The sequence below is a fragment of the Sinocyclocheilus anshuiensis genome, unplaced genomic scaffold (genome assembly GCF_001515605.1).
Source record: "Sinocyclocheilus anshuiensis isolate Anshui unplaced genomic scaffold, SAMN03320099.WGS_v1.1 scaffold1170, whole genome shotgun sequence".
Taxonomy (NCBI): Eukaryota; Metazoa; Chordata; class Actinopteri; order Cypriniformes; family Cyprinidae; genus Sinocyclocheilus; species Sinocyclocheilus anshuiensis.
Window position 1 is genome coordinate 176,983 of NW_015538055.1, and position 13,710 is coordinate 190,692.

At 35.3% G+C, this 13,710-nt stretch overlaps 2 protein-coding genes across 5 annotated transcripts in view; one reads left to right on the forward strand and one right to left on the reverse strand.

Annotated features, from left to right (window-relative positions):
* Window positions 1-3,619, forward strand: part of LOC107682463 (retinal guanylyl cyclase 2-like) — a 10,264-nt gene extending 6,645 nt beyond the window's left edge. Inside the window, exons 13-19 of one of the 2 annotated variants that reach the window (XM_016478693.1) lie at window positions 790-953; window positions 1,077-1,269; window positions 1,349-1,523; window positions 1,675-1,773; window positions 1,871-1,965; window positions 2,351-2,436; window positions 3,024-3,619. In XM_016478693.1, coding sequence (XP_016334179.1) covers window positions 790-953; window positions 1,077-1,269; window positions 1,349-1,523; window positions 1,675-1,773; window positions 1,871-1,965; window positions 2,351-2,436; window positions 3,024-3,108 — 897 coding nt within the window. In that variant the 3' untranslated portion in view covers window positions 3,109-3,619. Of the gene's footprint in view, window positions 1-789; window positions 954-1,076; window positions 1,270-1,348; window positions 1,524-1,674; window positions 1,774-1,870; window positions 1,966-2,350; window positions 2,437-3,023 lie in introns of those variants that run through there. The other variant, XR_001633500.1, reaches the window with a different exon arrangement.
* Window positions 3,620-7,065: 3,446 nt separating this feature from the next.
* Window positions 7,066-10,717, reverse strand: LOC107682478 (serpin H1-like). 3 transcript variants are annotated; one of them, XM_016478704.1, is made up of 6 exons: window positions 10,579-10,717; window positions 9,767-9,814; window positions 8,650-9,263; window positions 7,859-7,957; window positions 7,536-7,768; window positions 7,066-7,442 (listed from the first exon to the last, which is right to left on the reverse strand). In XM_016478704.1, exons 3-6 carry the CDS (start codon window positions 9,230-9,232, stop codon window positions 7,140-7,142), a joined length of 1,218 nt encoding a protein of 405 aa, XP_016334190.1. In that variant the 5' UTR covers window positions 9,233-9,263; window positions 9,767-9,814; window positions 10,579-10,717; the 3' UTR covers window positions 7,066-7,139. The 3 variants fall into 3 exon arrangements, with proteins under 3 accessions (XP_016334190.1, XP_016334195.1, XP_016334203.1); XM_016478709.1 differs by lacking the exon at window positions 9,767-9,814; XM_016478717.1 differs by lacking the exon at window positions 9,767-9,814 and having other exon boundaries at window positions 8,650-9,276; window positions 10,586-10,659.
* Window positions 10,718-13,710: the final 2,993 nt, after the last annotated feature.

Sequence of the window (13,710 nt, forward strand, 5' to 3'; positions counted from 1 at the left end):
TATTTATATTTTAAGTTTTTTTTTTTTTTAAAGAAATTAATACTATTATTCAGCAAGGATGCATGAAATTGATCAAAAGTGACGATAAAAACATGTATAACGTTACAAAAAATTTCAGATATTTCAAATAAATTGTGTTTGAACTTTCTATTCATCAAAGAATACTGAAAAAAAAGTATCATGGTTTCCACAAAAATATTGGTAATAATTAGAAATGTTTCAAATCAGCATATTAAAATGAATTTGGAAGGATCATGTGACACTGAAGACTGGAGTAATGACTGCTGAAAATTCAGCTTTGCCATCATATGCATAACTTACATTATATTAATATATAATATATTAAAATATATTAAAATAATTATTTTACATTTATTTTATTTGATAAAATATTTATTTTATTTATTTGAAAGTTATTTTAAGTTTATTAATAGATATTTTAAATTGTAAACATTTTACAATATTACTGATTTACTGTAATCTTTAATCAAATAAATACACATTTTAATCAAATAAATACAACCTTGGTAAGCGTAAGAGACTATAAAAAATATTTTTTATTTAAAAACAAATCTTGCCAACCCCAAACATTTGAACATTTGATATAGTGTATTTATATATTTTAATTCCAATATGACAACATGCATCTCACTGGATAGCTTTGCATCCAATTTTCATGTTAAAGGCACTTTAATTAAAGTTTCTTGGCAAAGGTCTAAAGGACAACTATATTAAAACTAATGATTTTTTTATATTCAGTGATAATGGCTTCTTATTTTCTGTTCTCAGTTCAAGCTCATTAACAAGGGCAAAAAGACCAATATTATTGACTCCATGTTGCGTATGCTGGAGCAGTACTCCTCTAACCTGGAGGACCTTATCAGGGAAAGAACGGAAGAGCTGGAGGTAGAGAAACAGAGGACGGAGAAGCTTCTGGCTGAGATGCTTCCTCCGTGAGTATATGTTTTCATACACCAACACACTTCTCACATACTTCATTTTATTTTCTCCAGCAAGACATGTTCCTGGATCAACATCTATGTCAAATTAAGCTTCATGTCAATTTTCACTCACAGTTCTGTGGCAGAAGCTCTGAAAACCGGTGCCTCCGTGGAGCCAGAGTACTTTGATCAAGTCACCATCTACTTCAGTGACATTGTAGGCTTCACCACCATCTCATCCCTTAGTGATCCAATTGACGTTGTGGACCTGCTCAATGACCTTTACACCTTATTTGATGCCGTGCTGGGCAGCCATGATGTCTACAAGGTAAGCTTGGATGTCTGAGTCAACGTGCCGAACAGCACTGGATTTAAATGAAAAGCCAATTAACTCTTCTTTATCACAGGTTGAAACCATTGGAGATGCCTACATGGTGGCCTCCGGGCTGCCGAAGAGGAACGGCAACAAGCACGCAGCCGAAATCGCCAACATGTCCCTGAACATTCTCAGCTCCGTGGGCACCTTCAAGATGCGGCACATGCCAGACGTTCCGGTCAGGATACGGATCGGCATTCATTCAGGTGAGCAGTCAATCTCCAGTTGTTTTCATCCGCTTAGTGGTACTGTTATGGAAAACCTCTTGTGATGCTCATGTAATCTTTTGACATTAAATTTCATTGTCCAAATTTGTACTTCTCGTCCCTCGTCCTATCATGTTTCTTCTCTATCCAGGGTCGTGTGTTGCTGGAGTTGTGGGTCTAACTATGCCTAGATACTGCCTTTTTGGAGACACAGTCAACACCGCCTCTCGTATGGAATCTACAGGGTTGCGTATGGTCCATTCAAATATTTTTATTTACAGATGTGATATACTAACTCATGATGTACTGTAATGAGAAGATGCATCAATAAACATTATTTCCTTCAGCTTACAGAATTCATGTGAACATTAGTACAGTGAATATTCTCCGCTCATTGAACGATGGCTACCAAATAGAAGTTCGAGGAAAGACTGAGCTAAAGGTACTAACACAAATGCTTGATTGTAAGAATCATAACACACTAGAGAACTGTTTTCAAAATTGATAATAATAAGAAATGTTTCTTGAGCTTGATAGCATATTAGAATGATTTCTGAAGGATCATGTGACACTAAAGACTTGAGCTGAAAACTCAATATATATTTATATAGAAAACAGTTATTTTAATTGTAACAATATTTCACAGTAGTACTGTTTTTATTGTATTTTTGATTAAATAAATGCAGCCTTGGAGAGCATAAGAGACTATTTTCAAGAACATTAAAAAAACTTACCAACTTTTGAACAGTAGTTTATGCACTGACTTACCTTTTATTTTTATTGTTGTTACTGTTTTTATTTTTAAAATTTTTTAATGTATTTTTTAGGGGAAAGGCATTGAGGAAACATACTGGCTTGTTGGGAAATCTAATTTTACTAAGCCTTTGCCAAAACCACCAGAGATCAAACCAGGGTAAGATTTTAATAATTATATTTATTTATTTAAAAAAAATATTTATTTTTTTTGACAGTATTTGAAATAAACTTAGCATGTTATACAAATAAGTGTGGCCTTTTCATTATATTCCACATTATTTTACTGGCTATAAATTGTATTTTTACTGCACCACTTTCCAAATAAATTGCACTTTTAGATTCATTTTGTGGTTTAGATTAATTCTCGTTGTACTTATGAATGGGATACTATTGGATAATTGGATGTATGCATCAGGGAAGACAATCATGGTTTGAGACCTGAGGACATTGAGGCTTACAGGAGAAGGAAAGCTGAGAAAAAGGCATGAACCCATAGCCATTTGCAAGGAGGTAGTACCTTGCATGCTGTGCTGTATTTGTCATGTGGTTAGGGTGATTTCTGGTGGGTTTGTGCCGTGATGCTGTTCATTGTGGTGTTGGACTTCTTGCTTATCCACTTATTTGTGCATGTTGTGTATTTCTGCAGTTTTTATGAAATGCATCTCTTGCCAAAGTCCAAAAATGATCTACAATTCTGTCTGTCATCATCACTGATAGCTTTCTAAATCACTTCTCATCTTTTAGAGATAACTGGCAAGACATGGTGATGGAGGAGATCAAGTCATTATTTCGCAAGGCCAACAGACAAGTGGACAAGCCCAAAATCTGAGAAGCACAAGGAAGGATGCTAAAACGGACAAAGAAGGAAAGATACATGACAAGTTGCATGGGAGAGAAACAAAGGACAACACAAGCATGTGTGTTTCACTGCAGCTTACAAAGACTACTTTAATAGGATTGGTTGTCGTCTGTCTAATCCGACTCTGCCCAGCGCAGCAGAAACAACAGCGCTAATGAAATGGCAGCTGAGGAACAAGTAGTCAGTGAAAGTGCATTTCTTTCCCAGTCTAACACTGTCACACTTACTCTGTTTTGGCCACAGAGTGGCTCAGTATGTATGGTACGTTTTTTTTTTTTTGGGGTTTCGCATTTTGCATTCTCAGATATTTGTAACTCATGTTGGAGCTTTAATTGATTTTCTTTGATCTTCTCTAACCAAAAAACAATGTAGTGACATAATCAGATTTGGCGAGGCTTAGTGGACATCTGCTGCAATGGCCAGATGGGATATTCTAGCATTGTTTATACAAAAGCCAAATTGATCGAGGTTGGTGATTACCAACTCTGGACTCATGAAATCGTGAAATATGACTGTGTTGATGCTGAGTAAGAAGTTGCTTAAAAGAAATTACAAAATGGAATGCAATAACTCTTTGAATTCTGTTCATTTACGCAAAAATATTTATTTATACTACGCAGAATATTTATTAGTTGTACCTTTGTACCAAAACTGATACTGCTTTTAAATTACATCTAAAATCAGACTAATCAGTTTAATAAAGGGTCCTGTCTCTCTCCGATGAAGCACATGTGCTTGTACTGGATATAATGAAATGTTTAAGATGCTGTGCAGTTTAAGTTGTATTAAACATGTAGGCTGGGTTTGTCTGAGAGGGATTGACTGCCTTACATAAGCTGTTTATGATAACTTGCATTTTCTGTTAATCAAACCTATCAGGCAAAGCCTGAGTGGCATTTTTAATTATAATTTTTCAGACTGATCTCATTTTCTGGGAGTCAATGTCAAGGCCAGACAGATCTCAAAAGGCCTCTCTGTAATAGTTCGGTTTTGCACTCCTAGCATTTTTAAATTGTCTGTTAAACATGTATATAAATACTGTACAATATTATATACTATAATTGTTACATTTCATGAGCAATTGTATGGATAAAGATAGCAGTAGTAGGAGACTTTAAACGTTCAATTTCATGCTGGCAAAAGACAATGTTGTTCTGATGCTGTACAGACAATAACATGCTTAGCTGAACAAGTCATTCTTTTGCCATTTTTTGTTTCTTCTTGTATTATATAGGCTATAATGAAAGCTAAACAATAATCTCAGTAAACAATAATTTCCATAATTTCAAAACAGATGAGTCACCTGATTCACGGGTTCTTAACTGTGTGACACAAGAAAAGCAGCAGCTAGAAAATTTGTTTAACTTAGGCTACCGATTTCACTCATATCAGCATATCAAGGCAAGCACCAATTTATCGTTCTTGTTTCTATGATGAACACTTCGGTGGAGCGTTCAATTTCCCCTCAAGAATTTCCTATGGGTTTTTAGAATGGCGATTTTTTTTTTCCGATACATGAATAAGCTAAGGTATGTGTGTTGCTAACATATTAAGTAAGGACTACAACTTTATAATATTTGAGCTTTAGAATTGATAACACTAATTAGCAACTTGTTAGCTTTAAGCGGTGAGAGCTCATTTTATTATATCTAATCATTTAGATTTTAGGCCTATATCTTTTTTTTTATTTAATCATTTTATCTATATAATTTTATTATATAGTAAATAGGCATATAAGTAAAAAGGTGTTGAGACAAAGGCCTGTGTGTGTGGTTAGTTCATTATTCTCAATAATTTCTCGTTTAACAAATGTAAAATGTTTGAGAACCGGAAGTCTTTTCTGCAGTTTTGTTGCTTACCACAAGATGGCCCTGTTATAAAGGTTTTGTTCTGTGGACCAACCTAAAGCAAGGAAACCGTACAGTACTTAAACCAGTTGCTTTCATTTTATGAATATTATGCTCATTACATAAAGTCGGCTGGGTTATCCTGGCAAGGTTTAGGCCTACACGTTGGTTATTTATCTTGACAAACTCCTCTTTGACGATTTTCTTAGCCTCTCCTGATTGTCCATCTCACCATGCGAGCCCTTGACTCCAGCCTCTAATCCCTCTGTTGTATGCGTCCACTCATTGGCTCATTCAGCCTACAGGATGGATCTGCTAGTGTCAAAGGAAATAGCTATTTTCTATTTCCTCTTTGTGGTTTAGGGGTTTATGGTGCCATAAAGACAGCAGGGTGTCTGGGAGAACTGTGTGAATTAACAGGTGAGGAGGTGAGACAACACTTTAAGCCCTCAGTGGAATAAACACACAGCTAAAGCTCCACATTCCAGTCCACGGAGGGTTGACAAAACAAACCAGGCGGAATGACTGGGATTAAACTGTTAGGATTGACAGAGCAGTAGACTGTGCTGTGCTTTTATCTGTCATTATCAGTGTTGGGGGTAACGCATTACAAGTAACGCGAGTTACGTAATAAGATTACTTTTTTCAAGTAACTAGTAAAGTAACGCATTACTTTTTAATTTACAAGAGAATATCTGAGTTACTTTTTCAAATAAGTAACGCAAGTTACTTTTTTTTCCAATTTATTGATTGACAGCTCTCCTGTCCCCATGTTGAGAGAAATCAGAAGATGTTACTGTAGTTCTAAAATAAATATGAATATGCATTAATTCATCTCACTCTTTAAAAAAAATTTTTTTGAATTAAAAAAATGCAACTCAGAATATGACGCAAACCTGCAATAATTAAATGTTAAACAACACAAATATCCTTTATGTATTTAATCCCATTCTATTAACCAATGTCTTTGCTTCTGACCTTCGATGATCCAGTTCAACCGTACTAATAAGCACAAATTACTCTAGACAAACATTTGTGTGTCTTTTTTTATTGCTGAAGTGTTGAAATTTCTTCTTCTGCATTCTACTGTACGGACGTAAATTTACTTTCCCTTCAGCCTGAGGCTTATTCATTTCACTTTTGGTGTGAAAAGGCTTTTATATTTGCCAAAAATAGAACTTTTTTATTTTAAAAACAAACAAGCAAGCCCTGTCCAGATTTAAAAAGTAACGCAAAAGTAACGTAACGCATTACTTTCCATAAAAAGTAATTTTTATAATTTTTAAATAACGTAATTAGTTACTTTTTTATGGAGTAACGCAATATTGTAATGCATTACTTTTAAAAGTAATAAAGCAAACAGCAACACTGGTCATTATTAGTTATTGTCAGTCATTCAGGATAGTGTGACTTTTATTTAATTTTAGATTTTATTTATGTACTCATTTTATGTATTATTTTAGATTTTATGGATTTATTTAATGTTTTAATTTATTTTATGGATTTATTCATTTATTATTACGTTAAACATAAAAAAATACTAGGACAATATTTTAAATTTCAGTTTATTGGGAAAAACAGCAGAATGATATGAAGGAAAAAAATCAGCACACTTTCTCAAAAGATTCTATATGGTAAAGACATGCTGAAAAATAACATCTAACAAACTGGAGACAGGCATCAGTGCTGGAGAGTTTTTTGTTGGATGGAAGTGAAATCATAGAACCTACCAACTGTGCTTGAGAAACACTTGAAAAGGACCTTTTCTCTTTAAACATTAAAGATAAGGCAAACCCTACGCAGATGTCACATACTCATAAAGAGAGGCTCTACAAGCACAATAATAAATACCACAGCTTAACATCAACGACACTATGCTGAATATAAGCATAGTGTCTGATTGAATAATACACATGTACTAATTGATGTCAAACCTCTGGTTACATTTGTAGGGCTCTAATTCCACACCTATAGGATTGCATTGCTCCTGATGTTTACAAATAGTCTCCTTAAAAATATGTTTTTGTACTGACAGGTTCACTGTGATTGCCCATACACAGATAATCCATTGGAATGGCCACTCGAGGTAACAGTCACACCATTAATAACAATAATACCTTTTTAAAACATCATAAAATTAAAATAGCCTGAAAGTTACAATTCATCTCTCATTTTATCACCCTTAGGCTGAACTAGCCTGCCCATAAAAAGAATGGAGTTGGTCTTGTTGTCTTTCACAAGGAAAATGAAGGGATGGTCAGCGTAGAAGAGCTTCGGGTTCCTGATCTTCTCGCTACCATAAATGCTGGTGTCAAATGGGCTTCCCTCTGTGTCCCACTCCAAGGCAGAGGCATGGAAGACATTGGCGAGGTAAAGATCTTTCTTGCCAGAAATGTTGGACAGGTCTGCCTTAGACTTGTCCACAGCTTCAGTGAGACCAAGTTCTGCAAGATGTTTCTGCAAAGCAAGAGAAAAGAGCCTCATATATCATACAGAAAATATTGGTTGTGGTTATATAGCAACTATATAGCAAAAATCAGCCATATTTACCTGAAGGTCGTGGCTGACTTCCATGCTAACTTTAGGTAGAGAGATGGCGACCGCTATCTCCTCGAGCTTGCTGACCCAGGTGTCCAGCTGCTGGCGAGTGAGCAGTTTCTCCAGCCTGTCCAGTGGCTCCACGTGGTAGGGCATGATGAAAATCATGCTGGACTTCTTATGTGCCAAAGGCATGCTGAACACAAACAGCTTGTTCTGTGTGTCTTCATAGAAGCCGTAGATACCTGTAACGGGCAAAGTTAAATACTGTTAAGTTCACTTGTAGTTGCAGTAGATTTTGAGTAAGAGATTTCGAAGCAAGCTGTTGGTTTTACCTGTGCGATGCATCATTGGAACAGAGATTGTGTGAGAGCGGGAAACCAGGAAACCACGGTTGTCAACCATCTTGTGGTGGAACTTCTCATCCCAGTGGGCTGTGGAGCAGGAATAAGTCATTAAAATGATTAATAATGAGATTGATCTTTCTAGTCATTATTGTGTTTGTTCAGGATAAATAATAAAAAATATAAATTAATAATAAAATAAAATTGTAATTATTTAATTTAAAATGTTTAACTATTATTTGTTATTAAAGTAAATATCAATGCTAACTTAAAAATATGGGAAAAGCCAGGACATAACAAATGGGGCTAGTTCCGAATCAATTATTACATATGATTTAATAATTAGTAATTAAGTATAATATCAAAGTAAATATCCATCCTAACAAAAAAATTAATTAAAAAAAGTCATGACATAACAAATAGGGCCTGTCAAGGTCAATAATTAAATATAATTTAATAAATAATAATTAAATATGATTTAGACATTCCTGGAACTATTAAGGTAAATATCTATTCCAACTAAAAAACAAAAAAAACAAAAAAAACAAAAAAAAACAGGACAACAATTGGTGGCATCAACAATTGAGTATAATTTAATAATAAATAAATAAATATGATTTATATAGACTTTATTAAAGTAAATTAAACTATTAACGTATTAACTACTAAAGTACATATTAATTGGGGGTTCATCCCGGATTAATTAATAAATATAATTTAATAATTTAATGTCATTTTATATATGACATCTTAAATTTTAAAAAGCCAACAGAAATACTTACGTTTAAAGAGCATAGCGTTGACGATCATAGCCCCATCTGTGTTTTTCACATCCTTGGTAATTTCTGGCAGCTTTCCATCAGTTGACTTGGCAGCCCACTCATTGATGGAGTTAATGGCGCTTCTCTTATCACGGAAGTTGATCTTCGAGTGTTCGTAGTTGTAGTGCTTCTTGCTGTTCTTGACAAAGTCGTCGGAAAAGCTGACAGAGCTTGGGCCGTACAGCCTGTTGCTGATCTTCCACGTGACGTTGCGGGCCTGGGGGTCGCTCACCTCATTCAGAAGCTCGGACAGGCCTGTGTGCAGGTGGTCATCCCTCAGGGCGTCAGCCTTCAGGAGACTCTTCACCTGGGACGCAGTGGAGGATTTTCCCCCCATGGCGACCATGCCCAGAGAGGAGGCCACCACCACAGGAGAGATGAGGATGTTGTCAAGATCCTTTTCTTTGGCGATATTGTGGTAGAGATTGAAGGCCAGGTTAGCGCTGGTGTCTGCCATGGAGGTTGCATGGGGACTCATCTTTTTGTCCTGACCGGACACGGCCACAGCCAAAAGGCACAGAGCAATGAGGTTGGATACCAACATGCTTGCTTTATTTTTGGGTAGTAATGAAAGCCTAGAAGAGAAAAGAGGCAGCAAGTGATACTGAGTGCAAATTGAACAATTTTTCACTGATGCAAATTTAAATATTTCTTTGTGTCTGTTATAGGAGCAAAAGGCTGCATAGTGAATTGTTTGATCATTATATCAGTTTTAAATACTTTTGTTTTTTTTTATTTTGAAGTTTTTGAACTGTATGCACCCTAAATAGTTAAACCTACAGAAATAAAGCCTGTAGGCCATGTTTTCTAGGTCAAACCAGTTAAACAAAAGCAACGGTAATGACTAATCAGACAGGAATGTGCCGCTTAACGTGAGTCTGCTCATTTTATACCGTTCTGAAATGTGCCAAATCACTTTAAAATAAATATTTATAAAATAAAATAATGTTATGTTATGTTTCCACGAACAACCTCAAGACAGCAGCTTATGTAAGTCAGCATGGTTGTTCATTCACATATTATTTTTGTCTTTTTTCTGTTTCTTTTTTGTATGTTGCTTTTTTATCATCTTGGATACCTTGATACGTTTTCATATTCATAGTTGTCAACGATTGTGATTTTCACTCTGAAAGACAAGAGGTGCATTTGGGTAATCTACACAAAAGTATCGTTATGCACATTGGTTAATGTGGGGGAAAAAAACTCCTTGAACTCCTTGCTTCTCTTAATTAAGCAAATGTTTAATTAGCAGAAGGCTGCTGTTACTTCATGCACACAGAGAAAGAAAGACATGCAGACTCTTCTTATTGGCTAGAAGATCTTAGGTGGAAACTTCGACCAATCAGAACTTCCACAGTAGACCTGCATCTGAATTCCAAAGGTAGCATTGATTGAGTGATAGCATAAAAAAACACTCTCAAATGGAAAGATCTTATCACTCTCTTGTAAATTTAGGGTAAAAATGAATGGCAAAAAATTACACAAATCTGGAAAAATATGCATCACTGAAAAGAATCTAAATTGATAAAAAACTATTACCATTGAACAGCCAATGACTGTGTAATGCATGTAAACCTGTTGGTGTTTTAGCATTTTTTATTTTGCATTTGTTTTTGACTAGTTTTGCATAAGATTCAAAAGTAAAGAAATTAGTTTTTTCCTTACTTCTTTGGGAAAAAAAGCAAACTTATTAACAACCTTATAGTTGATTTGGGATGAAGTTGCCTGCTGTAAATGCACTTTTAAAAATGCTAAATGGACTGAAAAAGCAGAAAGAAGAGTAAAAAAAGAGTATTCTCTGACCCTGTGTGCAGTAGCCTTTTTAGCATGCAAAAAAAAAAAATTCCACATAAATATTTGTAAAATAAAAGCATTTTTCTCATTAATTACCTTGGAAAGCTGTTTGGATGTGTCCCTCTTCTTTTCTCAGATGTTCTCCTCTTCTTTTCCCAAATGCTGCTGCAGAGTGTTTGAAGCAGAGGCCTTTATACTCCAGGAAAGAAACTTCTATAAGCTGGAGCTGGGCTATTCAAATGAGGATGTTTGGATAGGGAAGCTGGGAGAGCCCTCCCTCTGGATCCAATGACCACAGGATTCAACCTCTGCAAGGTCCTAAAGCCTTCTGAAATCTGCAAACAATCAGCTAATCAGCCATTAAACTAGTGTCATCTTCATTTAAACTATGAGTCGTAAATATAAAATTGTATATATTGGCATGAAGTGTGTAATGGAAGATGATAATGTTTTGTCCTGTATTAGATTTGACCACTGAACGCAGATTTGCTCTGCTGAGTTGGCAGTGTTTTTAGAACAGAATGTGCATTTTATGCAAGAATATAAAGTTTGAAATGACCGTCTGTCAATAAATTACACAATGACTACAGGATATATGAAGTATCCATTATAATTTAAAAGTTTTCTGTCTGTCAACATTCCTTCTAGATTCTTCTGTCGAGGGATGCAGAGACATGCTCCCAAAGCTCACATCCTCCCCCAACACTGCCACGTCAAAGCATAAATAATTTTTCAGGCTGTGGGTGTGGTGCAGGAACAGCTATGTATATTTCAAAGTAACTTTTATAATTTTACTAAACTTAATATAGTATTTTTCGGAAATTTATAATGTGATCATTCTTTTGTACATCTTTTTTGTTTTGTTTTGTTAAGTCTGTCAGTGCCCTTTTGTATATTCACTTTTTTTTTTGCAATTTTTTCTTCTGTCCCCTGCAGTAATGAAACACAAGTAAGCTTTCTTTCTTTCTTTCTTTCTTTCTTTCTTTCTTTCTTTCTTTCTTTCTTTCTTTCTTTCTTTCTTTCTTTCTTTCTTTCTTTCTTTCTTTCTTTCTTTCTTTCTTTCTTTCTTTCTTTCTTTCTTTCTTTCTTTCTTTCTTTCTTTCTTTCTTTCTTTCTTTCTTTCTTTCTTTCTTTCTTTCTTTCTTTCTTTCTTTCTTTCTTTCTTTCTTTCTTTCTTTCTTTCTTTCCTTACATCCACCCACCCACCCATCCATCCATCCATCCATCCACCCATCTATCTATCTATCTATCTATCTATCTATCTATCTATCTTTGTGTAAATGACTCAAAGTCATCCATGCACCAAATGAGCACCATAAAATACATTAAAGATATAAAGGCTCTCAAATTGCTCTAAAAAGTTCAGATTTTTATTAGGTACATTTCTAAATGTCTTATAAGCGCAAAAGCATGTGTTTTGTGCATTGACCACCTGTGAGTGGAATGTGTTGTCCAAACATGTGGTGCTGCTGCAAATGGCAATCTGTTGTTTACCAGAGAGTCTCTTTAAACATCTCAGTTCCCCCAAGACTTCAGTCGTGCATGTGTCAGATGTCTTACTTGCAACAGTGACACAACACTCAAACTTTGGTTATGTTTAAAAATGTTTAAGGATATATTCATATATGTTCATGGAACCTCAGAAAATCTGCACAAAGCAGTCATTGAGGTATGGGCTGAGCTGGGGGGCTGTGCCAAACATGTATGATGTAAGATGTGAGCAAAGTAACTTCTTAAACGCTGATGTAACTTAGTACAGCATTGCATGTGTCTTTGTTTCTTATCTAAGAAGTGAGAAAAGGAGAATTTAGTGAGAAAAACAATTTACGCTGGAATTGTGTTGTTTTATCACTTTGGCAATCAGAAAAACAGTTTCCATCGTGTAGTTAGTTTGATCTGCAATACCAAGGAGTTTTGTTTTGCTTTAAGTCCTTTTTTTGCAAGACAAAATTACCATCTTTTAGGGCGGATGCAGTAATCAAACAAGTTTTTATAGCACTGTAAGATAAAATAAATGCAAAGTAGGCAAACCTCCTCAACAGTAGCATGGGAGAAATCGTGGGCCGAAAGGGGGCACTTCAGCGTTGGAGAATAAAGGGGCAGGGCCTCAAGCTCAACCCGAAGAACCCCCCCCCCCCAGGAACGCCACACCACTGCTCCTCAACTACTATGACAATTCATTTGTACATTAGCTTAGAATGATTACATATGATATTGGATTTTGGCTCTGTCGTGACTACAGGGAGAACAATCTTTGCAAAAACTGATCTCAGGGAACATCTCAGGGCCTTTGTGTGTTGCATTAATGAACAGACTCTTAGTTGTCGTGGATAAGGACTAATTGACTGTGACCTTAGTCACTTTTACTAATTGAAGGCACAAAGATTAGTTCTTAAGGTGTTGATCACACAATTTTTGCTTTGGTATGTTGTAGGTTTTGAGCTAATTATTCAGATAACCTTTCCTTTGAATAAGGAACAAAAAGTTGCTTAACTCAAAACTTATTTTTCAGCCACTAGATGGCGATCAAATTAAGCAGTTGTATCTTACGTGATTGCTTTCCCAAATTCATGGGTAGTCTATTCCTTTCCTTTTCTCTCATTAAACAACATGCAATTGGGATTTGGTGTTCAGTACTTCAAAACTTTTGTTTATCATCCTTTTTAAAAACAGCACCTTTTCTACTCCAGATTCATGACATCTATCTCACGAGTAAAGATGCATGCATGCTTATTCACAAGTATAAGAGGCAAATATGGGAGTTTGGAGATATCTGAGCAGCTGGATGCTGTTACCAACAGCTGATCAGAGGATAGGTGTCCATTTTATTTTCACAGGGCCTAAAAAGTCAACCTATAAGCAAACGTGCCCACACACACACTTACAGCACTGGGGATCACTGAAGTTTGCTTGTATGATTTATCAATGACAGTTTTAATTTAAATTTCAAATGCTTTCCAAGGCTTCCCAATATTAAATTTTTCCCTGTGTCTCTCTAACATTCTTCCCTAAGGCCAAATAGTCCACAAATAAAGTACAATTCAGCTGTATTATAGTTTTTAGTCTTATGGTTCTTCACTTCCACTATTTAAAGCATTATGTCCTACTATTCATTTGAAAGCACACTTTAATTTAACATATTTTTATTGTTGACAGTTAGAAGAAAAGTGGCTTTTTATTAAAAACTCCAATTTGCGAACAAGCAAGAATACAAAAAAAAAAAAAAAA

What these genes read in the sequence shown, in the direction of transcription:
- LOC107682478 (XM_016478709.1), bottom strand. Translation starts at nt 9,232, where the DNA reads ATGTTGGTATCCAACCTCATTGCTCTGTGCCTTTTGGCTGTGGCCGTG. An exon ending in CAACGCTATGCTCTTTAAAC is followed by an intron (nt 7,958 to 8,649) that starts GTAAGTATTTCT and finishes CCTGCTCCACAG; the next exon opens with CCCACTGGGATGAGAAGTTC. An exon ending in TCCAATGATGCATCGCACAG is followed by an intron (nt 7,769 to 7,858) that starts GTAAAACCAACA and finishes TGCCCGTTACAG; the next exon opens with GTATCTACGGCTTCTATGAA.